The sequence below is a fragment of the Schistocerca cancellata genome, chromosome 7, assembly GCF_023864275.1.
Source record: "Schistocerca cancellata isolate TAMUIC-IGC-003103 chromosome 7, iqSchCanc2.1, whole genome shotgun sequence".
Lineage (NCBI taxonomy): Eukaryota > Metazoa > Arthropoda > Insecta > Orthoptera > Acrididae > Schistocerca > Schistocerca cancellata.
The window spans coordinates 339,328,802-339,355,566 of record NC_064632.1 but is presented as its reverse complement, the minus strand read 5'-3'; the positions used below and the strand labels follow the sequence as shown (position 1 = coordinate 339,355,566).

Here is a 26,765-nt window from a genome sequence, read left to right as displayed (position 1 = left end):
ATGCTTTAGTAGATATTTAATAATTTATTTTCAAAATAAATTTTCACCCGCAATTGAATTACCTAGGGTTGTATTTCCGAAAATGCTGAAGCACGTATCTTTTTATTTATGGCCGACAAAGCAAATACCAGTTATCATAGTTCTAGCTTCAAAACTTAGTTAAAAGGGGCAGTTTTAAAAAGACATTCATTATCTATTTCACCCCCTTAGTGGCGGAATTTCGATAGATCTTTCATTACACGATGCCTAAAATATAAGGCATCCAAATTTAAAGTTTCTGTCCTTAACGGTTTGCGCTGGCAGTCAGTCAGTACGTTTCCTGTTATATATCGAGATTAAAGCCAAACGGTCATTACTTCTGCGGCTATTACGGACCTTTAAGTGCTGTCGCTGTGACAGATTCGAGTAGCGTTTCCTCAACGTCTTGCGTAACTGCAGTTTTGAACGTCCTGTTTGCGGGGCGGGGGTCAACATACTGCATATCAGGAAAGTTGCCCAGAGATAAGGTGTCACTAAGTCCTATACGATGTGACGTCTAAACAGAGTAGCAGTAACGACCTCGAAGGAAGGTTAGCTTTTGGAACTTCACGATTTGAGTTAGTCGTTTCATCTAGCAGAGTACATTCCCTGATACTTATAAAGGGAAATGGAATATATGCAAAATTATGCGGTCTGCAGCGCTGTGGCCTGGTTGTATAGATCGGTACGGCAAATGGGATTCAGCGGCGGCTGCCACGAGGAAGCCCTTAATCTGATACACAGCTTCCGCTGCTCGCTTTCTGGCCTTACTGTTGGTAGGCTTCTGCAGACGGTGCACCACCAGCACCGTTCAATAAGACTGCTATCAAATACGGTGTTCAAACATACTTCTCAACGAGAACTGAACAGCAATCGCTGTCGTCTCTAGCTTTATAACCTGTCTTCCAGCATTATGCCTGTGTAGAATTCATAGCTTCAGATGGCAAGTGTCTATTCCAGTTCTTTCCTGTTCACAGTATTCGGACCTACAACCTTCTAAGAAGTTAATCATACATACGTTAGCACATGCACGATGTTATCACCTGCCGGCCAGAGTGGCCGAGCGGTTCTAGGCGCTACAGTCTGGAACTGCGCGACCTCTACGGTCGCAGGTTCGAATCCTGCCTCGGGCATGGGTGTGTGTGATGTCCTTAGTTAGGTTTAAGTAGTCTAAGTTCTAGGGGACTGATGACCTCAGAAGTTTAGTCCCATAGTGCTCAGAGCCATTTGAACCATTTATCACTTACAGGTGAGTTTCATGTTTTATTGGCTTTAGTGACTTGTTTAGCCACCTACATGACAAGACATGAAGGAAATACCTGAAATGAAATGAGGGATAGCTAAAGTAGCTTAGTGTACAAATATAACAAATGTCTTAAAATTTCAGCATCAAAATCATTACAAAAAAGTCCTATGGGACCAAACTGCTGACTATTAAAAAAAGACACAGCAAGCACGATTCGAATCTCCGAGGGGCGGGTAGACCGCGCGAACTGTGACAGAACACCTCATACCGCGCGGCTGCCCCGTGTGGCTTCATAATCATTACTTCATTTTCATAAACGTCTTACATAGTTTCTTAATACTTTGTGCGTTAAAATATCTTCGTGGTAATAGTGCAAGGACAGGGGTAGGAAACTGAAGTTTAACAAGACTGGTGTTAGTAATGCTGTTGACAGAGCTTTGAAACACAGAGCGGTTTAGGTGTCCTTAACCACAGTCACGCTGGGACAGTTTGATAAGGAAATGGTACTTACATATTGATGATGTGGGTTATAATGATAAATAATGCCCAGATGAAACAACTGGCCACAACTGTCAGCTCTTTGAGTACTCTGAGATAGATTTCATTTTTAACTCCAACAGACTAAGTATTAGTTCACTTTACTACATGAATGAAAAAAATATTTACGTAACTTGACAGTTTTTTGTCTATGAAAGTATCACTTGATGCATACCATAAAAACTTACCCACTTGCAGTACAACATTCAACTTTAGTTAAAGTACATGTTCATCTCAAACATTATGATTACTGTTCCTTAACGACGTTGTGGACTGCTGAAGGTGAGGTACAAACTGGACGGTCTGTTATTGACCTCAGTGCGAGGATGCTGCAGTGCTGGTTCAAATGACTCTAAGCACTATGGGACTTAACGGACTTAACATCTGAGGTCAGCAGTCCCCTAGACTTAGAACTACTTAAACCCAACTAACCCAAGGACATCACACAAATCCATGCCCGAGGCAGGATTCGAACCTGCGGCCGTAGCAGCAGCACCTAGAAACGCTCGGCCACAGTGGCCGGCTGATGTTGCTCAGACCGTCGGATGGGGACGTTAAGCCTGGCAGTCCCTTTGGTGCTGCTTGAGATGTTGGACGCGCTGGGAAGTTAAGATACTGAACGTGTTGAATGACAAGCGTACTTCCAACACGTGAACAATACAGCAAGCCTGAAATTCTCTTGGCAGATGCGTTTTTCAACGAACCCCCTCCCGCCCTCCCCGAATCGTGCAAGAACTGAAAACCGCCTTGAGAGAGGAGTGGGACAACATGCCCCACGGACCTCCTAAGTTACAGACTCAGTATGAATAAGAGGTGAAAAATGTGCATGAATGCCCGATGAAGGCCTATTCCTCTCTGAGAATCAGATATAGACCTTCATGCGGTGAACCTTACCCGTGTCAAACATGAACGCTATTTATGTCTGTTATCTTGTTTTCCTGCATGGTGAAACCCGTACCCTTTTTCACTAGAAATAAAAAATTTCATCTGTTACGTAGCTACTGTTTCATTCCTCCATCATTGTACAGAACTGTTTGTGTGGCAGTTGGCTATACTGTTATGAAGAGTGCTTCACGCGCTGTGTTTAAATATGCGCACGCGCGCTGAGGCGCTCAGTCTTGGCTTGGCAGTCGTTGAGAAAGGAGCTCCCGTTGGATGTTACCGCCAAGTGCGAATTACGCACAGTTATTCGGTTTTTGAACGCAAAGGACACTGCGCCAAGTGAAATATATCACCAATTGTCGGAAGTGTATAGTGAGTCGTGTATGGATGTCAAAAATGTTCGTAATTGGTATAGAGTTTGCAGTCGGTCGGACCGAAATTCACGACGAAGAAAGGAGCGGGAGACTACGAATTTGTGAGAAGACAGTGTTTAAGGTTGAGCAAACCATGCGTGAAGATCGGCGAATCACCCTGGATGATTTTTGCACGTTGGTTGCTGAGGTTTCGCCGAAGCACCGCTCACAGAATTTTAACGGAAACTTGGAACTACCGGAAGGTGTGCGCAAGGTAGGTGCTACGCATGCTAAGGACCACACACGGCAACGAGTTGATGCTTCCCACGCATTTCTTCACCGCTTTGCAGCCGAACAGGACAACTTTCTGGACTCAATTGTCACGGTTGAAGAAACCGGGGAATACCACTTTACATCTGAGACCAAGCAACAATCACGCCAGTTCATAACTTTCTCAACAGCATGGCGGCGAGCTGGTATGACATGGGCACACACAACCGGCACAGCGTCAACAAAAATGCACCGACAGAAATGGTGATTATGTCGAAAAATAGCTAAATGTTCAAGCTGTAAACTGATGTAAACCATTGTAGAAATAAACAGTTCTATGTACTTACAAAAAATAGACCTTAGTTTGGGAATACCCTCGTATACAGGGTGTTACAAAAAGGTACGGCCAAACTTTCAGGAAACATTCCTCACACACAAAGAAAAAAAATGTTATGTGGACATGTGTCCGGAAATGCTTACTTTCCATGTTAGAGCCCATTTTATTACTTCTCTTCAAATCACATTAATCATGGAATGGAAACACACAGCAATAGAACTTACCAGCGTGACTTCAAACAGTTTGTTACAGGAAATGTTCAAAATGTCCTCCGTTAGCGAGGATACATGCATCCACCCTCCGTCGCATGGAATCCCTGATGCGCTGATGCAGCCCTGGAGAATGGCGTATTGTATCACAGCCGTCCGCAATACGAGCACGAAGAGTCCCTACATTTGGTACCGGGGTTGCTTTCAAATGCCCCCACAAATGAAAGCCAAGAGGGTTGAGGTCAGGAGAGCGTGGAGGCCATGGAATTGGTCCGCCTCTACCAATCCATCGGTCACCGAATTTGTTGTTGAGAAGAGTACGAACACTTCGACTGAAATGTGCAGGAGCTCCATCGTGCATGAACCACATGTTGTGTCATACTTGTAAAGGCACATGTTCTAGCAGCACAGGTAGAGTATCCAGTACGAAATCATGACAACGTGCTCAATTGAGCGTAGGTGGAAGAACACGGGGCCCAATCAAGACATCACCAACAATGCCTGCCCAAACGTTGACAGAAAATCTATGTAGATGACGTGATTGCACAATTGCGTGCGGATTCTCGTCAGCCCACACATGTTGATTGTGAAAATTTACAATTTGATCACGTTGGAATGTAGCCGCTTCCGTAAAGAGAACATTTGCACTGAAATGAGGATTGACACATTGTTGTGCTTGATGCTAGTACTGTAGAGCAATGAGTCCCATGTCAGCACAAGCACCGAAGTCACCATTACCTTCCTTAAATTGAGCCAACTGGTGGTGAATCGAGGAAGTACAGTACATACTGACGAAACTAAAATGAGCTCTAACATGGAAATGAAGCGTTTCCGGACACATGTCCACATAACATCTTTTCTTTGTGTGTGAGGAATGTTTCCTGAAAGTTTCGCTGTACCTTTTTTGTAACACTCTGTATAAATGTGAATATGCTCTGGAATGGCATCAGAACATGTTAAAATTATCGCTGCGCCTTAGTAATAACATTTTAGTACATTTAAAAAAAAAACAGCAAAATTAAACTCCTCGCGAACAGGCCATGAAGGCCCAACGGTACCGACCGGCCGCCGTTTCATCCTCAACCCACAGGCGTCACTGGATGCGGATATGGAGGGGCATGTGGTCAACACACGCTCTCCCGCCGTGTGTCAGTTTTCGAGACCGGTTTAGTACATTTAAGTCTTCATAATAAGTGTGGGTGTGGGGGTGTGTGGGTGTTTTCCCATGTTGGTAACGAGTTTGTCTGCACAGTGGCGAGCCCATCGTGCGATGGCGGCGGCAAGTACGTGCCGAGGGCCATCCTGCTAGATCTGGAACCCGGCACAATGGACGCGGTGCGTTGTGGACCCTACGGACAGCTCTTCCGGCCAGACAACTTCGTGTTCGGCCAGAGCGGCGCCGGCAACAACTGGGCCAAGGGACACTACACGGAGGGCGCCGAGCTCGTCGACTCTGTGCTAGACGTGGTGCGCAAGGAGGCCGAGAACTGCGACTGTCTCCAGGGGTGAGTACACGCCCACACGCCTCCACCGCAGCTGCTGAAGTCCCTCTCATCAGTCTCCTGTCTTGTCTGACGTGACCCGCCACGACTCCTTTCCTTGCACCAATCTCTCCATCTCACAGATGCACTTCTAGCCAACGTCCCATTGTGTTCCAGCATATGTCTTCCCACTAGCTTTGAAGGTGTGGCCTGTGTGGTGCAATCGGCACATCGACGAACTGGGCTGAGATCTGCTAATTAACGGAGTAAGAAAGATACGGCCTCCTAGGACCGTTAGCAGGAGTATTTTGAAACAGTTTGATACCAGCGCACACTCCGCTGCAGAGTGAAAATCTCATTCTGGAAACATCCCCCTGGCTGTGGCTAAGCCATGTCTCCGCAATATCCTTTCTTTCAGGAGTGCTAGTTCTGCAAGGTTCGCAGGAGAGCTTCTGTAAAGTTCGGAAGGTAGGAGACGAGGTACTGGCAGAAGTAAAGCTGTGAGGACGGGACGTGAGTCGTGCTTGGGTAGCTCAGATGGTAGAGCACTTGCCCGAGAAAGGCAAAGGTCCCGAGTTCGAGTCGCGGCCCGGCACACAGTTTTAATCTGCCAGGAAGTTTCATATCAGCGCACACTCCGGTGTACAGTGAAAATCTCATTCTAGAGAGTAGTAGTTAGTTGGCTTCAAAGAAAGTGAACACACTTCCATATACAATTTAAGAACACTTTATTTTTCAATAATTAAATCCTACTTGGAGAGAAGTCTTACAGCGCTTTTCGCATATCAAAGATTACTCTGCCCTTCTGTACGTTATTCCTTTGCAGTAACTCAATGTCTGTGCTTTCTGCTTGTTCCAACGATACACAGTCGAATATTCGCATGGCGATGAGAGAGGAATGTGAGACAGCACTCATTCCTTCCTGTATTGACACAGACAAAAAAATGTTAACTGTCCCTCGTTGCGACTCGAGCAACTAGACACCTTATTCTCCTTCGGACAAGAATGTAAGACGGAACTTGTTCCTCTGCATATACTGACACACAGAAATATTATTCGTTGCTACTACTAGAAACAAATTCTACAGACTGTTTACTAGTATCGGACTCTATCGAGATTGTTCTTTACAGACAGACATACAGCTCAAGGTAATAAATGTGGCTTGATACGTGTCGGAAAATCAGCTGCCTCAGTCGTTTGTGTAGATTCCTCGTTTACTGCATCGTTACCGAACGGTCACTGTACAGTGACGACTCCCGACGACTCGGCTGCTCCCTGGTAATGACAGTGACTGAAACTTAAATTGCAACTGCCAAGACTGACGTTTATATACAGCTTTTTCAAAGTCTTGGAGGAGTCTGTCTAGCATTGTTGTCTCCCTTGCTGTTACTGGTGGTCCTTTTAATGGCCAGTAGTTATTCAAACCTCAAATAATGTGGAAACAGCCAACCGCAGCTAGCACTACCTCGTTCTGCCCTCTTTTACATAAAGCTGTATCCCTATGTGTGGTGTTTAACAGTACTACTTAATCAAGTTTCCTTTATTTTCATAGATTCCAATGCACTTCTTAGATTAGATTAATGAACCTTGACAGCCACATCAGTTCTCACTTATTTGTTAGATATATACCAATCTTTCTTCTCTACAGTTTCTGCCCTCTATCGCTTATACAATCACATTAAATATAAAGGCAAAATGTTCGTATTTTTGGTCGGATGCCTCTATACACAGTGTAGGCTGCCAATATCTTCTGCACTACGACGATGGATTCCCTCCGAAGTGTGGTATCGCTCCTATCGTTGCCTAGGCGACGGACAGCAGAGTGGCAAAGGGGCCAGCCATATTGCGCCGCTGCCATGTCAGCAGCGTCCATAGGGCCTGGACTAAGCAACAGATAACATCGTAGCAGAGAGGACAGCCATGTTGGGCCGCTACCATGGCAACGGCGTCCATAGTACCTGGACTGCAGGGCTTTGTATATACGATTACAGATAGGCACACTTAAACTTGTTACATTATTAAATGATAAAAATCGGATATATAGGAACACAAAGTAAACAGAATACAGATAGGAAATTGTTTCCTTCCCCTATAGTGTATTACGAATGAAGATATGGTAACTTACTAACGTTCTTTTATAAGTTTGACGTTGAAAAGTTTATCCACATACTTTTTATGTTTATTTATATAACAGTGATTTTTACGATGGTCATGGTTTCTTTAAATTGCAAACTTAACACATTGTATTTATACTTCAATTTTTAAGCCTAGACGTCTACCATTGGTCACCGCTGGAGACGTTGCTTACGCTAACGTGCTCATAGCTTGCTATATAAACCCAGGCAGAAGGTAAATTCTTTAGTTTCCTGCCACACCTTGGCAGACCTGACTCCACCAGGAGTCGACCAGTAGGTAAAACATATTTACCTAATCCACTCTTATAAGATAGTTTTGTCTAAGATATATATTGTAATTTCACAGTATCTTCGCCCTGCGCTGGGCTGAAACCGATCGGCACTAAATAAGTAAAAAACGCGATTAAGACGGTTTTCTTAATACTAAACCGTCAAATCTTGTTTCCTCCTTTTTGAGTTCTGTCCATTATTACGATCGTTTACCCATCACGCGTTGTTAGGCTGTTTCTACGTTTTTCTCCATGTATTACTATAGCATGTTTTCCAAAATTCACTAGCTACAATTTAGCTTCGTCTTACTTAATATTTTGTTTCGAATATTGAACTGAATTGGGCAAATTAATTTATAGCCCTTCCAAGTTCCCTATTTAATTTCTTAGATAACGAACCTTTTGTCGTTCACTGTTGTATAAAACTATCTGTCTTCTTGCCGCGTCAGTTGAGGTTAAAACCTCGAGCTTTCGACGTTCGTCTCCATTGTCTTCGTCAGGAGTAACTGACTGCCAAAACTGCTACCATGGTGGCCTCATATAGCTCAAAGACGACTGCTGATAGGCCGCTAATTACGTCAAGAAAGGCGAGAGATATTGTCGCAATATTTACGTTAAGGTGGGTTCTATGGCACCACCAGCACAGACGTTGACACCACCTGCGACAACATGACGTAATTACCGACCAATCAGAAGCAGTCTTTGCGCTGTATAAGGCAACCACAGCAGCAGTTTTGATAGTCAGTTGCTCCTGACGAAGACAATGGAGATAATCTAAAGCTCCAGGTTTTACCCTGAGTTGAGGCAGCAAGAAGTCGGGGAATGTTTTATATAATGTTGTTCGTGATATTCAGTTTTTCCTTTCAACACATGTATACTGCATAAATTTAATTCTGCTTCAGTTCCTCGGCCCATCTCTTGCGCGTGGTGTCTCGCTGGACCTGTTGCGTTGGGCACCATTTAGGCGAATTTAACACGCCAAATTGCTCGAAGCAAATTGACTATCCTTTTTGATAAGTATTAAAGTTATTGTAAAATTACAGCTAGTCGAAAGATGCTAACATACGAGAGCCCGTATGGAAGCTGATAGTCAATCGTTTCTCACACTCACCATTCCTGAATGGGACAGAAAGTAATAGTACCCTCTGGCACACGCTTGACCTGCAAAGTGTGGTCGGAGGTACGTATCACGGGCACCGCGCAATGTTAGGATTGAAAAATAGTGAGATATAAGCAGGGCCCTTGCGCAGTGGTGCCTTCCTTTCAGCGAAAAAGTGGTAACTATGCGGTCAGGTCCAGATGATTATGCAACGTCAACCGCCCCATAGGCGTCATTTGGATGTGGTACGAAGAGAATTTGGTCAGCACACCGCTCCAAGTCGCTATCAGCTTTCCAGAGTTTGGAGCAGCTACTTCTCATTCAAACAGCTTCTCAACCGACATCAAGAGGAGATGTACAACCCATTCTAGTTCTCCCGCAAAGGAAAAGCCAGTGGCAGTAACGGGAACCGAAGCCGATTCCTCCCGATGAGTCATTGTGCTACCTGCTCTGCTTCAGCCGGCCGGAGTGGCCGAGCGGTTAAAGGCGCTACAGCCTGGAACCGCACGACCGCTACGGTCGCAAGTTCGAATCCTGCCTCGTGCATGGATGTGTGTGATGTCCTTAGGTTAGTTAGGTTTAAGTAGTTCTAAGTTCTAGGGGACTTATGGCCACAGCAGTTGAGTCCCATAGTGCTCAGAGCCATTTGAACCATTTTTTGCTCTGCTTCGAATGCGGACGGTCTATTCTACGTGAACACAAAAAGCTTGTTGTATCCTGAGTACCGGCATATACCGAATGGGTCGTGTTTGTGTTGCAGATTCCAGCTGACACATTCCCTGGGCGGTGGGACAGGTTCCGGCATGGGCACACTCCTCATCTCGAAGATCAGGGAAGAGTACCCAGATCGCATCATGAACACGTACTCCGTGATGCCGTCGCCGAAGGTGAGTAATCAAACCTTCTACTTTGCTGGTCAGAAATGAGCTTACTCTTCGTCCTCCGAACTTAAAGATCTTGTGAATAAAAATCTCTCGGTGTACATGTCGCGTCAATTCAGGATAAAACTCCAAGGTTTCCACCACTACCTCCATGGTCGTCGTCAGGGCTAAAACTATCGTAAACTAGCGAGGCTCCCACTTTTATATGCAAAGGACGGCTTCTGGTTGGCTGGAATACGTCATAGCAACGGTGATATGGCGCGTAGTGAAGTGGTGCCCTCTACTTTCATAGATGTAGTTTCTATCTCGCGTTGCTTGCAGCGCGATTCCTTGAATCAGGAGGTAAAGCGCGGGAAGTTTTCCTCTGCGATTTTTCTTCATCCAGTGCACTCTTTCAGGTGTTACTAAGTGCATAGCCGCTGTCTCTGTTAAACTTATTATCGCTAAGTCTAATTTCGACTGCTTCCCGGATCACAGAGTCCCAGTAACACCTGGAAGAGTGCACTAGATAAAGGAAAATCGCAGAGGAAAACTTCCTGCACTTTACGTCCTGATTCAAGGAATGGCGCTGCAAGCAACGCGGGATAGAAACTACATATATGGAAGTAGAGGGCACCACTTCACTAAGCGCCATATCGCTGTTGCTATGACGTATTCCAGCCAATCAGAAGCCGTCCTTTGTATATAGAAGTGGGAGCCTCGCTAGTTCACGATAGTCAGTTTTAGCCCTGACGACCACCATGGAGGTAGTGGTCGAAAGCTTGGAGTTTTATCCTGAATTGACGCGGCATGTACAAAGAGATTTTTATTCAAGAAATACGTCGCGAAAGACTTCGTAGCCATATTAAAGATCTTGTGAACGTTCTGTAGCTTACATAATCAGTTTTGCTATCGGTTTACATTTTAATCACGTAATTTTGAAAGACGAACTTCAGTGTTCGTGCTACAATAAGCACTGCACAATGAAATAACATTCTAAACGATTACTGTCGTAAATGATCCCAATTTTTCCAACAAGATGATGCAGTGAGATAGGTTACAAAATATTCGTTGGAATGGCCTTGAACACTGCTCGTCAGTGTGGTATCTGTATGGGATAATTTTGACACAGAAAATTGAGAAGATCCAAAGAAGAGCAGCACATTTCGTTACGTTACAGGTTCATTTAGTAAGCGCGATAGCGTCACGGACATCGCCAACTCCCGTGGCAGGCGTTACAACAGATGCTTTCTGCATTGCAGTGTAGCTTAGTGTTAAATTTCCGAGAGCGTAAGTTCCTAGAAGAGTCAACCATCATATTGCTTCCTGCTACGTATGTCGTAGTTACCACTTTCACTACTTCAGACAGTGTAGGGGGAGAGAGATTCACCGTATTGGTTCTCAACTTAATGGGAATGATGATCAGACAGTACGCTCCAGGATTTGCATTGTTAGTGTTATCAGTGTCATGACTTGCCGTTAGACGCCGGCGCTGGTACAGCGACATAGGGCTGAAACACATGCATCAATGTGCATCGCGGTTGTCGACAACCAACTTGGCTCCGGACAGTATGAACAGGGCTTACTCGTAAAGCTGTTTCTATCCAAACAAGAGCTATAGTGCTGCTACTCTTCGCGAGTATCTAAGCATTAAAGGAATATGGAGGAGGACCTTTCTCTGCACAGGGGTTGAAGAATTGGCGATTTCGGAATTGCGCCTTTAAGCTGTTACCATGGTTGAGAATGGTGGACACAATGTGTAACCTTCAGCAGTGCAAGAGCTGTGTCGCGGCAGCTGAGCACACCACGGTCCACCGTTGTTTCCAGCAGCAGAAGAGCTATCTCTAGTGCCGTTCCAGCCTGTCGTGTGTGATGTTGGTGAAAGTGGCTACCGTTTTTGTCTGGAACTTAAACATGGTACGCAATCAACAAATCGCACCCCGGCAAGGACAGTGACACGACTCAAAAATGCACTATTTGAGATAAATCGACTTAAATAATTCCATGAAACTTAAACTGAAATAGTATAAGCGTCCTTTAAATTTGAAGTAAATAATTTTGGCAGTACACTTTGTTAGTCTTTATCACAGTAATGAGAACATGCATTTCGTTATCATCAGATGTGATGTGATATGGGATAATTATTTAATTCTTTGAGTTGTGACTTTTCTTGATTTTCGAAAACTATTTTGTTTTTGTTAAGACAGTTCTTGTATACTTCTGTGACTTTTCCATCCCAAATAATACAATATATTCTCTTACGTACTGTAATATAACACGATATTCGAAGTTCCATCTGACAAAATTAGTACTTAAGTTAAACAATTAAAAAGTAGTTGAAGTTGTTGTATTAGAAACATACAAAATAAAAAATTATAATTTATGAAAATTAATACATCTTAATAAGCACGTATTGTGTAAGGAACACAATTTACTACAACACAGACCTGTAAATGGGCTTCCATAATGTAGGGATACTTTTCGCCGAGAAAAGTGTTTCAGTATGAACTTTCTCTGTAGCAGAATCTTTTTTTTTTGGACGATGCAACGCACGAAATTTCGTAATATTTACAACAGCTGTAGTCAGTAGTGCCTGTTCCTTCAGACATGTGTGCATGGGCGAAGGACATAGCAATGTAAGATAGTCACTGTATAAACACTGACATTGTAATAATGGATTATGTTAATAATTAAATTCAACTTATATGAAAAGTTCGACAACTCGGAATGTACCACTCTGCTTGAATGACCCAAGCACTCCTGGCAGTAGCAAGCTTAAGTGATACTGCTGTTGCCGTGGTGCATCATGAAGTAGCCTACAACAAAGCTGGCAACTGCCCTGAAATGGACAAATTGCGAGATAGATATGTGACATTTTTCGTGCACGCTGGAGCACTTCACACGTATTTTTCCGTGCCAAAAACTAAAAATTCTTTTTTTTTACGTGTATCACTTTCCTTGCCGGAGTGCGAAATATTACCCTGTTATGTGGAAATTAAAATGTTCCTTTCAGTGGTTTATTCGTTATTTTTCTTCAGCGTGTCCTTATAAATGGTTCAAATGACTCTGAGTACTATGGGACTTAACTTCTGTGGTCATCAGTCCCCTAGAACTTAGAACTACGTAAACCTAACTAACCTAAGGACATCACACACATCCATGTCCGAGGCAGGATTCGAACTTGCCACTGTAGCGGTCGGGCGGTTCCATACTGTAGCGCTTAGAACAGCTCGGCCACCCAGGCCGGCACTTACAAATGTTTCTACGAATTTTTGTCTTAACAGCACTCCTTTTTCATGGGACCTCCTCAAGTAGCAAAAGGATAATAACTACCCTGTATAAAGACGATGAAAGTATAATTAGAGAGATCAGAGCTACCATTACGGCGTACCAAGTCGTTCTTGCATCGCACTATTAGCGGCCAGCGACCAGCACTATTAGCGAAGGGAGGGAGTGATACCCACACGTCATGCTTGAGAAATATAGATGGAGATGTTGAATGACATTGGTGCTGGATGCACATGCCAGGAGCTTCAGCTTACGTAAAATATGTCCAGCTCTGACTTCATCACCTCTACAAAAGCTGATGAGTGGAAATTGCACACAGTCCACAGGTGACACCTCGCGTTACTAGTCGATATTCCTTTCATTTGTCGTGCAACCTTGCCCTCCTCGAAATATTCTAACGTACCTTCACTTCATATCATTTTCACTTGTTCGTTGCTAGTTCAACAAAAGTAAACTTTGGTTACGCAAATCGGAGAAACCACAACAGGAACTGCTAACCTGTAATAACGGAGATCAGCATAGCGGTATGCGTAGGTCTGCTTCCGCATTTGTCGTTGCACCATCGGATTCTCCTTCCCACGGAAGTTAAACCACATCCCGTCGTGTACGGTAGTGTGCGCCAAGTGGTCATTTGCCGCAGCGTCACGGATCGCACGTTGGCGCGCTGGCACATCTAATTTAACAGCTGAGCCGTCCTCTCAGGTCGGCGGGAACTTACTCTGACAGCTACACAAAACAAAAAGTCAAATTACATTTATACTAGGTATTCGAAATTTCAAGTACAAACTTCTAGAACTTCAGAAATGAGTACATAACATTCTGAATAGGACCCAAAGCCTTAAACGGTAAAACATGTTTGCTAGGTAGGTATGCAACAGCGCAGTCATGGTGCGGGGTGGTTACGTCGTATCGGCTGAAATCTATCATACCTTTCTGACTTGGTTAGAGCCTCGTTCATGTGTCTGTGAATGTTAGAACAAAATGAATTAGTACACATTTGTACAATACTCCTGCATGATCCTTCTGAATGGCAACGCTCACATTAATTGAACTGCTCGTCGCCTTTATCATGATCTTTCTCCACAATGTCCGATTCCATCGCATAACCTTTTCACCACAATTATGCAACAGCTAGGAAAAGGAAGAAAGTACAGAAAATATTTCAAAAATTCCCAGCACAGAAATCGACCGTCCAAAATAGACGAAGATTTGTTCAACTCTGCGGCATATTGAGCCTTAAAATAATGCGAACACAGTTCACAAAGAAACCACCAACACTGATTAACTCCCACATCAGTTAATTCCAAATAGACCATGTAATCTGTCATTCAAACCACAGAGAACCTATGAACGTCCAAATCAGAAAGATGGAATCTCATCATTTCATGATGAAGATGAACAAGAGTCCTGTTAAGGAAGAAAAAGAGAACGACTCAAGTAATTTGCAAAAACTTGAAAGCAAATTCATCTAAACAGCTCAGCCACTAATTCTTGCGCAGAACGGAAAACAGTACCCGTGGTGGAATGACGAATATGAATATTCCACTCAATCTCAAAAGAAACAGATATTACTGTGATAACTTCAAAACTAATCTCATAGAATATAAACTAGAAAGTTTCTTCAGGAAAGAAATTGGACAATTGACTCCAAACAATAAAGGAAACTGCAAGGAACTACTTCACTGCCCAAAAACAACACGAAGCAAAAGAACCTGAAGACACTAATCCCAATTAATTACTGTCAAATGGAGAACAAAACAGCCAGCGAGATCAAAACGGCAAAAACAAATCATCGAGTGAAGACTGAATCTTAGCATAAATCATCAAACCAGTAGGCTCAAACATCTTATAAAAAAATCATGCAAGACATTTGGCAAACATAACTTTTCAAAAAAAACTGGAAAAAGGCATTAACTCGTACAGTACACATGGAGATTCACAGAAAAGATATAAATAATTACAGGGAGGTACACAGAACAGACAAATAATTAGTGAAATCTCACCAGTATCAGTTGCATGCAAAGTTATGCTCTTAACAATAGAGCACAGAAACAACTACAACCAAACACTGTGTTTGTAGCAAAAAATTAGATCTGTTGATTCTGAAAAAAGCCTATGACTCAGTTGACCGAGAATCACTCTTCCAGATATTAAAAGAACAAGATACAGATTTGAAACAGCTAGTCATCATAATGCACGGATACAAAGTCAAAGATAAAATTTATCGGAGAACTCTCAGTAAGATGCGAATAAGACAAGGAGATGGGCTGTCCCCATTCCTTTAAACTATGTTCTTGAGAAAGTTGTACAAAAATGCCGCAAACAGAAATCAATCCTCAAAATTGACCAGTCACTTTAGGGAGAGGCAAGTTATCTATATGTTGTCTAGCATTTGCAAACGATTTAGCGGTATTAACTCGGGACATTACATTATCCCAGAGACAGATCTGACTTCTGAAGTAAAAAATTGCAGAATGTCTGTCCCTAGCTACTTTTGAAAAGACTGAGTATATGACCCGCAACAAAAAAGCATAAATATTCGTGGAGACAAAAAATGGCAAAATTAAGAGTTTCACAATCTATCTCGGTGCAAGGGTTCAGGAAAATGGATCTATCCAAAACCATACGAAAAATATTTAGAACGAAATATATCTCCAAGAACACAAAATTAAGACGCTGCAAATCAGTAATTAAACCTGAAGCACTTTTTTTGATCTGGAAAAAATACATTGAGACCATTGAGAAACAGGAACCCAGATCGTAAGAAAAATTCCAAGCCCAAAAACTTATAGACGAATAATACAGACTCAGAAGCAATTAGGAAATCAAAAAATACACACGTTGATAGTGATATGAAAAAAATTCAAGTTAGTTCTATGGACACATTAAAAGAATCAACTCATAGATTTACAAAACAAGTAGATTTTCTGACAATAGGAGCAGAGCCGAAAAGGACCGATTAAATTGTTGGCGAGATCGAATCTGACCCGAAATCGGCAAGAATTACTCCAGAAGATATCAAGAACCGTGAAATTTTCAGATCCAAAATTCACAAATGGTAAGCTGACCAAGAGGAAAATCCGAAGAAGACTGGGACAACAAGATCTGAAGGGAAGAAAAGACCATAGGAAGAGAATGTGGGAAATAGGGGCACAAAGGCAGGCAAATGCCAGTCTGCGAGTACTTCGCGTAGTCCTAATGGGTTTATAGTAAATAATAGCAATAGTGATAAATAATAATAGTAGCAGTAATAGAAATAGTGAAAGTGTAATAATAATGGAGTGAATGGAAAGTCATTTGAGAAGACTAAAGGTACTATAGATAAAGAAAAGGCCGGATCTTCGATGACTAATGGAACCCTAACGGAGGAAACTGAAAGACTGATGTTTAGCTGTGCTGGAACAAGCTATGAGAACTAACTCAAAAGCCCAGAATAATGAAATCGGCAGAGGTCACAAAAGGCAGACTTCATAAAGAAGTCAAGGAAACAACTGATCATATCTAGAGCTGTTGTAAAACGATTGGTGAGAGTGATTAAGCAGAGGCACAACGACGTGGTACGAATGATCCAGTGAAACTTACGCCAAAATTACCAAATACTGGTGGTCGGTCGCAAACCAAAGGAAATTATCGAAAACGATCATACCAAATTACTGGGGGACTTGATGTCACTCAACGAATCCTGGAATATAACATCCAGCTATTGAGAAAAAGAAAGTGTGGACACTTGACATCGCCATCACCAGTCATAGCAGAATCGATGAGAGACAATTTAAAAAATTTTCACAAGCCTTTTTCCAGCAGCGGGCAACTGAGCAACAATCGGGATTTACACAGTGGGACCACTGAATATCGGGTGCTCGGACGAGCGTTAAGTCAAATGCAGCTGCTTCCAGTTTCATTGATACCGGCTTCAATATGTATGTCATAAAGTGTGTAACGTATTCAGCTGGTAATGTAGCTACGTGCTGTTCCTGTTGCAGGTGTCAGATACTGTGGTGGAACCATACAACGCGACCCTGTCGGTGCATCAGCTGGTGGAGAACACAGACGAAACTTACTGCATAGACAACGAGGCGCTCTACGACATCTGCTTCCGGACGCTCAAGCTGCCCAATCCCAGCTACAGCGATCTCAACCATCTCGTTTCGCTCACCATGTCTGGAGTCACAACGTGTCTTAGGTACGTCTCTTAACAGAGAGGGGGAAATGTTGATGGTTAATTGTCAATATTGATAGCGTTTTGTCGATGCATGAATACTGGGTTGTTAAGGTAATTATTGTATTTAAATTTATAGAGGAATATGTTCCTCACATTCGACACGAGCACCATTTACGTCCCAACACAGTTCCCACCTGCTGGGTGTGGGAGAAAGATATTGCGGAGCGTTTGTGGTGTTAAGACTTGGAGCAGCTTGTCCAATTTGGTCTCGGCGTTGCGAATGAGTTGATACGGTGTCTGCGAAAGAAATATCGCTTGATAAATCCCCCGTCCTTAAAGTTTTGGGCATGAGGCAGGGAAGACGCAGCACCCAGATCTTGGATCCTTCACGCCTAGTCCATCTTCCAGGAAAACCGCGCGTCTTTGGTATAACGCCATGGTAGTCTGTCATGTTGCAACGTTATACACACATTCATCCAGCACAATTTGTGATAAAAGAAACTGTTACAGCGAATCCGAATACATGCGCCTTTGCTGAAATTTTCGACGAAGAAGAACGGCCCATAGACTTCTCAGTGAAAATTTCCATCCAAATATTAACGTTTGGGGACTTTCGTTCGAATCCAGGTGCACCAGTGTTGGTACGTGAACCCAGATGATGCAGTTATGTCGACTAACCGTTCCATAAATTGAGAATGTTGCCTCGCCAGTGAAGGGCATTTGGTTGAGGACGTTGAGATTTTCATCTACTTGAAGCTAATCCTCACACATGTTCATAGGATCTGTCAAATCCCCGTCATGTAACTAGTGGAGAACCTGCAGATGGCCCAACGATCATGGAATGTTCTGAAGTTTTCAATTGAGATAATGGGTGGACTTCACTGGGCTCGTTCTTAACAGTTGCAGTGCACTCAGGTTTGCTTACTAATTGTTGAATTGCCTTATCACTAGGTTCAGATGTGATATCGATGATGTAACTTCGTTCGAATTTCATCATACGAAAACCAGTGCGACCTGCACATCACAATGGCTGTCCTCCACTGTACAGCTAACATCAGATTATTCAGATACCTATAATGGCAGAACAAATGTTAGCGGTGCCATGAAGCTAATTCATGATTTTCAACAACTACTTTCACATCTGCAATGCACTAGCGCGTACCAGGTGGTCAAACTTAAAGTGCAGTTACTACATATCTCCAGTGTTGGCTGTAATTATCGTATGGAGAGAAACTTGCACACATTATAATGCGTTAATGCGGAACCGATCTACATTGGAAAAAAATTAATTCTAATTTTGGCCACCAGGTGCAAATTTGGCGCTACGAATGCGAGAAAGATGTATAGAAATGTTTCCTATGTGATTGATTACGAATGGCATGTTGGCCCGAAAGGTCAAACAGGTGAGAAAGGTGTAATATTGAATTTAATATTCGCTGCCACTTCTCTACAGCGCCACATTTGCACCTGGCGGCCAAAATTGGAACTAATTTTTTCTCAGCTTAAATCGGTTCCCCACTAACGTATTAGCATACCTACCAAATTTTGCTACTGTAAAATTACAGCCCACGCTGGACCTCTGTGAGTGGTTTCACTTTAATGAAACCACCCACATCTTACCGCTGCACCACCCTTTTCTGCAAAATCGATACATTTCTAGACACCCTGTATAGATGCTGTTTCTCGCAAGAGTTGTTTCTCGCAAGATTACATCGCTGCCACTTGTACAGGTTCCCCGGGCAGCTGAACGCTGACCTGCGTAAGCTGGCGGTGAACATGGTGCCATTCCCGCGCCTTCACTTCTTCATGCCGGGCTTCGCGCCACTGACATCGCGCGGTTCACAGCAGTACCGCGCGCTCACAGTGCCAGAACTCACGCAGCAGATGTTCGACGCGAAGAACATGATGGCCGCCTGCGATCCCAGGCACGGCCGATACCTCACCGTCGCCGCCGTCTTCCGTGGGCGCATGTCCATGAAGGAGGTAGGTTACGTCCCATCACCCGTATGTATGTGTGTATGTAAACCAGGTACCTAGAAACGACGGAGAGCTCCATCCCCGCCGCAGCCGCAGTGGTCCACAACCCTACGACTCCACTTCACCCCTCCACCGCCACACACCGAACTCAGGGTTATTGTGCGGTTCGGTCCCCAGTCGACCCCCAGGGAATGTCTCACACCAGACGAGTGTAACCCCTATGTTTGCGTGGTAGAGTAATGGTGGTGTACGCTTACATGGAGAAGTTGTTTGCGCAGCAGTTGCTGACATAGTGTAACTGAGGCGGAATAAGGTGAACCAGCCCGCATTCACCGAGGCAGATGGAAAACCACCCAAAAACCATCCACAGACTAGCTGGTTCACCGGACCTCGACACAAATCCGCCGGGCGGATTCGTGCTGGGGACCAGGCGCTCCTTTCCCAGAAAGCCGTGCGTTAGACCGCACCTATATGTCAACGAATGATAACGTTAACAGATCTGACGCCTTTTGAAGTAGCAGGCCAGTATAGTGAAGAAAAAGACGCCAAACAAAATGCCTCCAATTTGCGCGTAACACAGTGCAGTGCTACCCTGCGTTCCAGCTTAACTCTGGTCCACAGGTAATGGTGTCCCAGCTGTGCATGTGTCTTCTAAGCTTTCATTCCCACTGTCTAATATTTCATGGACATTAAGTGTCGAAACATTTAACTGCAGGTATTGGAAATTTTAGTTGGAGGGCAGATCTCACATACACAAGAACAGGGGCAACATTAAGAGTTGCGAGCGTCTGCTTGTAACCCTTTCAATGTCCCTGTTCAGATTTGTGTTGCTGTGGTCGTCAGTCCAAAGACTGGTTTGATGCAGCTCTCCATGCTATTCTATCCTGTGCAAGCTTAATCATCTCCCAGTACCTACTGCAACTTACGTCCTTCAGACTCTGTTTAGTGTATTCATCCCTTGGTCTCCCTCTGCGATTTTTACCCTCCACGCTTGTTGCCTCAAAACGTATCCTACCAGCCGATCTCTTCTTCTAGTCAAGTTGTGCCACAAATTCCACTTCTCCCCAGTTCCATTCCGTAACTCAATAGTTACTTGATCTACCCATCTAATCCTCAGGCATTCTTCTGTAGCATCACATTTCGAAAGCTTCTATTCTCTTCTTGTCTGAACTATTTATCGTCCATGTTTCACTTTCAGACAAGGCTACACTCCATACAATTTCTTTCAGAAAAGACTTCCTGACACTTAAAAATCTCTATTCGATGTTAACAAATATTTCTTCTTCAAAAATGTTTTTATTGCCACTGCAGTCTACATTTTACATCATCTCTACTTCGACCTTTTTTTGCTTCCCAAACAGCAAAACTCATCTATTACTTTAAGTTGACTTAATTCTACTACATTCCATTATCCTCGTTTTGATTTTGTTGTTCATCTTCTAGCCTCCTTTAAAGACACTGTCCATACCGTTCAGTTGCCCCCCCCCCCCCCCCCCCCCGGGGGCTCACGGTTCTTTCGTGAGTTCTTATGTGACTCACATGGGGGCCTGAGCTATTGCAGCTCATTCTTCATTTCCTTCTCCCTGCCCCCTCTCTCCCTATCCTCGCTACTTCCCCGTTGCCACCTCCTTCCCCTTTCTCGGTGTTCTGACTTAGGCTGACCTATTCCCCTGGTTTCCTGTACCGGTTGCAATAATGTGGCCCAGCAATGCAGCTGCAAAAGTGCAGCTTACTCAAGAAATAGTTGCTGAATCTGAAGGCAGAACTTCGATAAATTACTTAATGGGATCAAGTAGACAGTTGACATAGGACAGAGAGAACTTGAGTAGTATTAGCCCACGTTACGGAAGGTAGATTTTACATTCCTGTTTCTTTCATCTCTCAGAGGGTTTCATGTTCTTAAACGTTAAATTAAAACATTACTCGCAAAAATTTCAGTAAAGTATTAGTGTTGTCACAGGAAAATAACATGGAATTCTGTTCGCAGGTGGACGAGCAGATGCTGAGCGTTCAGAACAAGAACAGCAGCTACTTCGTGGAGTGGATTCCCAACAACGTGAAGACGGCCGTGTGCGACATTCCGCCCAAGGGCCTCAGCATGTCCTCCACGTTTATCGGCAACACAACAGCCATACAGGTAAGCAATAAACTGCTGGAAAGACGAGTCCAATAGAATGCTGTGAACTGTTAAATCACAATGAGGTTTAAATTAAACCAAAAAGGTAGTGGAAATGTCGTTGACAGTGAAGATTATTGAGCGCTACAGCAATGCTTTGCGATATTCCTTTATGCTTGGTCATAATTGCCAATCTTAATTCATAATCACTTGGGTACTTCGATCAGGAAGCTGGTGTTTACCTGCAGTGCTTACTTGTAATTAACCCCGAACTGGCGTCGGTGTCGGCGACGTAAGTATGTTCAGTTCGTCACTAGCCTTTGCAGGCGGAGCGCTTATTGACGAAAAGAACTTATGTCCTTCTAGGGTAATTATTAATGGACTGTGATACAGCTATTTTGAATGAAAAAGTCTGCCTTAATGGATATTAATTCTTTGAACTGAATATGTATCTCGAGACTTCACTTACATCTACCATGAGTTACAGTAGATACATTACATTAAATTACTTTCGATGTGCATTTACTTTTAACATGATTAAGAACACAATTAATGCCAGAAATTTACGTTTATTTCCTGGCCGATATGTGGTGGTTGTCTTTTGTTCAGTATTTATCAAACTCTTCTACTCGGGCGCTCAAACTGCAAGCGAGTTCCAAGTTACTAGCTTCAACCGATCTTCCCACGAGGACCATCGTCACAGACGTAACATCTGTTGCAACAGATGTCTGTCCGTGACTGTGTGGGAACGGCCACTTACTGATACCCAGCTGTAGGGCTGCTCGCGTTCTGGACTTCTTAAGAAGTCATTACTAACATCTACATGTAAAATTATTTGCAGTGAATTAAGAATCGCGCAATATCGGGAACAGTAATAACTCGTGCTTAAGTTTTTCATAATAATGCCTATCTTTCGTTATGGCGATACTGAAGCTAACGATTTTCAAATTACAGTCTGGCGAAGTTACAAGTATAGACTACTTTCAAACACGCCAAGATGTTTGTAGGGGCGGGGTTCACTTGACCATTTTGTTTGGTTTATTCCCAGGGTTAGAATGCTAAACATAGGGCGCTTGAAACACACACTGCAGACAGTCGAGCTCCTACAATAACTGTTGGAGCTACAAAGCTCTTCTTGAAGTTGGGCAGGTCCAAAAGGAATTCTTCAATAACTCTACAGAATCCATGCCTTGCAGGTGTGAAGCAGTGCTGGCGATTCGCGGTAACCATAGACTGTACTAGGAGAAAGTGATTTTGACTATTTACTTTTTGAGATATTCCACTATGGCGGAAAAGTACATCTATTACCGTAAACTAAAATTATAAATCGACCACTAAAATATCATATTTCTTTAAATTTTACGCCAACTAAAGTCCACCCAACCACACCAGAAACCAAAAAAAGGAGAAACACGATAGAATAAAAGCTTACTCTTACATATACAATTCCAAACGTAATTCTGTAACTGTTTCTGATGTCGGTCTATTTCACAACAAAGCTGTGCGCTGTAAATACATTAGACAGCAAATTTAGTTCAAGGGTAACCACTGCTAACTTGGAGGTGGCTTTCAAACGTTGGATTCCTTTTGGTCACTGTTCGTCCACAAAAGTATTATGCACCTGGTGCCAGGAATCTTGTCAGGGAAGAGTTTTTATTCTTAAATGAGTACCAATTCTACATTGTCACTAAACGTTTTCGTTAGGCTATGTTACGCAAAATAGGTCTGTAGAGAGATTTTCTCATAAATTTTTTTCTTCCTCAAAACAAACTTACTTGTTTTCAGTCCTACCACGATAAAACTGAAATACGCTGTAAATGGCTATCAGACTATTCGTGGCTAGGACTTGACATTACTCTGTGGAAACGCAGTAAATAAAATTAATCCTGTCCTAAAAATAATGTCGACAAACTTCGAAAATAGAATGAAACACTGCATAGACAAATGCTTATAGCACTGTTAATTTACGGAACGCAGATTACAACGCCATTTATTCATAAAACACTGCACAATCACTTGAATGCAAACACTGCCCTGTGAAAAAGAATTGACTGAAAGTGAAATATATTCACTCACACAACTGTCGGCAAGATAACTCAAAATTCTCTCATGTACACCTATAAATCACAAAAATCATGAAGTTAATCACGACTTTTAAATATTGAGTGAGCTGTGGAAATAAAACGCTGCTGTTTAATTTCGTGCGAGTTAATTTCTCGGTATTAAGGTGCATAAAATATTTTATATTTGGAAAATTTCTATATGTTGACAAATTGGTTATTATTCAATATGAAGCTGGTTGCTGACTTAATTACTCAAAACATAAATCAAATGTCACATTGGAGAAAACGTTTTACATAGCCAGTTATAATGATGACACAAATAAATCATCTGCAGGTAACAACTTAATTACAACTCACAAATTTTATTGATTAAAACGAAGTATAACAAACACCACACACCTCAAGTATGAGTAGATTTGAACATTCTACCATGTACAATATTGCCAAGAAAAGAAAATTAAATTAAAATAATCTAAAGCAGTAATGCCGGAAAACGTTGTGGATTGTGCGCTATTTGATAAAGAAATGATGCCGTGGCAGAGAAACAGGGTTCTAAGTCTAAATGAAGCAATAATTATGCACACTACCAGCTGGAAGTTGAACAGACTGCTGCTACCGTAAAAAAACTGCATTGCAGTGTGTTTGATACATCTCTCTCTCTCTCTCTCTCTCTCTCTCTCTCTCTCTCTCTCTCTCGTTCTCTCTGGGTACCGAGGCAGTTATTCCATTTGTGCATAAACTGGCTCTGTGACCTGTTCTGTCTGATGTTATCTCTCAGTTCTGTAGGAAGTTTGATGCAAGTATGAATTTGTTTCAGGAATTGTTCCGGCGAATCTCGGAGCAGTTCGCCGCCATGTTTCGGCGTAAGGCGTTCTTGCATTGGTACACTGGTGAAGGCATGGACGAAATGGAATTTACTGAGGCAGAGTCTAATATGAATGATTTGGTCAGCGAGTACCAGCAGTACCAGGTTAGTAGCGATTGTTCCATGAACCTGAAGAACTAGCTGCTAACAAACAGCGTTGGTGTCAACTGAATGAAAGACTTTTTTGAAAGCAAAAAAAAATTACTGTGTTTCAAATTCAGTAATCTATGGCGAATGATTGACTTCAGGATAAATATGTATTTGGAACAGACGTACCCTTCCTAAAACCAACTTGGTATTCACCAAAATGGCTGTCCAATATTGGTTCTACTTTGTTTAGTAAAATCTTTGAATGTATTTTATATGCACTGTGGTTGTTACCATCTTGTTTAGGGCCTTACATATAACATAGATTCACAATGGGTACCTTCCACTCGCCTGAGATTTTGTCCTGTTTTCCAGATTTCCTCAAAGGTGAATTTTACCCACTTCCTGTTTTTGGCATAGACCATTCCTAAAAGCCTGCTCGTAATAGTCTTCTCCACAAGATTTATTGGTTTTTAAGGATTTAATTACTTTGTGGTGACTACTGACAGCGAACCAAACAACTTCGACAAAAGGAAATGAAGATCATTGACTTTAGTTTACTTTGAATCATTTCTGTATATGCACATGTTTGGTTGTGTGTTTGAGGTATGAATGAATAACTGAGTTGCACAACTAATTGGGTTTTTGTGTCAGTGCCTGCTATGTTTATTAGCTGAAACTTCTTCAATGTCTTTGATTGTTGGAGGTAAATATTCTAAAGTTTCATGTGTCTTCTAGAATTCAACTTCTGGATTTGTTCTAGCCAGTTAAGGAGCTAATAAAAATATTTTGCACATCTTCCGCAATTTTATATCTAAGCTTGCCAGTTCCACACTCGTGGGTTCTCATATCCCTTCAGCATGCCATTCAATGATAAAAATCATGGTCATTCTTTTTTGAAAAGCCTTCCTAATTTTCTGCAAGTTTTCTCTTTTCAAAATCTCTTAGTTCTAATTATTCTTGCTGTTTTCTTTGGGTTTAAATTGATGACAGTGTTCAATTTTTCATAATCATGTCAAGTTTTCCAGTTTTTGATTTTCTGTTAAAGCTTCTGCACATATTTCATTTTTTTTTAACTGAGCCAAATGTTTTCTGTACAATATTATTGATTCCTATAGATACTTGTCCATTTGACATGTTCAGCTATTTTAATTTTGTCTTGATGCTTTTGAATTCATTCTTTTGTTATAAGTCTGTGTTATATTTTATTAGTTTTTGCAATTTTCATTTTATTTTAGTAGATAAGATCTTGATTTTAGAGGGAATCATGATCAGAATTGGTGGTGGTATACATAAAGTTCACTGAAGACCAAGCAGAATCAAGATTTCAAATTTAAAACTATAGTACTGTTCAACAACTGAGCTCTATTCTGTTCACTCTTGCCGAAACGACATGGTTGTCAGTAACTGGTTGAAAGTCTTATGAAGGTATCTTCAGCTGTTACAATGGTATTAAAGAAGTAACTGGTATGTGTCATTCAGTTTCTTGGTGAAAAGCAAATCGTACAAGTACTTACTCACTGTAATCATTGCTTTCACAAATATGACCAAAAAATTGTTATACAAAAATTTAGATACCTGTGATAAATAGATGTGAGTAATTATACTGATGTTACTGTTGCAATATATGCGAGGTGTACCATTTTTCATGCAGGAGGCCACAGCAGATGATGACTATGAGGACCAGGAGGAGTACGAGGAAGAGGCTGCTGAGGATGCTGGTGCAGGTGGCGATTCGTATGGCATGGAGGAGACACGGGTGATGGGCTAGCCACGCCATGGCGGTGTGCCTACATAAGACTGCTAAAGTAGACTGTCACTCTACTCCTCTACAACACACTGCTTCCTTCTCAGTTGGCTTCATACATTTCTCTGATACTGAGCTTAAAGCACCTGGAAAATGTATGGAGCACATAATGCAATTTTTGTAAGCTTTCAGTCAAATTTTTTTATACTGTGTACAGATTTATTTAAATAAAAATTTTTAAAGTAAATATTTGTCGTTTCTAAGCTATAGTAAGTCATCTAGAAAAATCTTTTATACAATGTACAGATTTATTTAAATAAATTTTATTAAACTGAAAATTTGTAGTGTCTTGTATTACAGATCATGTGTTTAGTTTATTAGTCAGAAGAATGGAAGGCTAGTGAATTTGGTAACCTGTGTTCTATAAACCAATTTGTTTGCTCTGATGTTTCAGTGACCAAAAAACTAATGATAGAGAGAATGAGATGCTGTAAACTCGAGTTATAAAGGCCATTGTTCAGCCTCATCTTTCATAGCTGTTCAAATAAATGAAAAACTTAATACTTACTGGCCAATATCATGTTGCCTAAATCAGTCTATTCCAAATTATCTAAGTAGCTAAGTGGGTCTAGAATGTTTCTTGCATAACTCTACTTTTGACAGAGGAAACAAGGTATTGGAGATGAATGGGACTCAGAAATACGTGAAACTGAATCCTCTATTTCATTTTCATGGCAGGTGTTATCTTAAAATTTGAGACACAC

At 42.2% G+C, this 26,765-nt stretch overlaps 1 protein-coding gene across 1 annotated transcript in view; it reads left to right on the top strand.

Moving 5' to 3' along the window:
* LOC126092545 (tubulin beta chain-like) overlaps positions 1–26,248 on the top strand; it is a 92,707-nt gene extending 66,459 nt beyond the window's left edge. Inside the window, exons 3-9 of the mRNA XM_049908203.1 lie at positions 5,105–5,357; positions 9,597–9,723; positions 16,968–17,167; positions 18,877–19,129; positions 21,111–21,260; positions 24,120–24,272; positions 25,909–26,248. Coding sequence (XP_049764160.1) covers positions 5,105–5,357; positions 9,597–9,723; positions 16,968–17,167; positions 18,877–19,129; positions 21,111–21,260; positions 24,120–24,272; positions 25,909–26,025 — 1,253 coding nt within the window. The 3' untranslated portion in view covers positions 26,026–26,248. The remainder of the gene's footprint in view (positions 1–5,104; positions 5,358–9,596; positions 9,724–16,967; positions 17,168–18,876; positions 19,130–21,110; positions 21,261–24,119; positions 24,273–25,908) is intronic.
* The last annotated feature ends 517 nt before the right edge of the window (positions 26,249–26,765 follow it).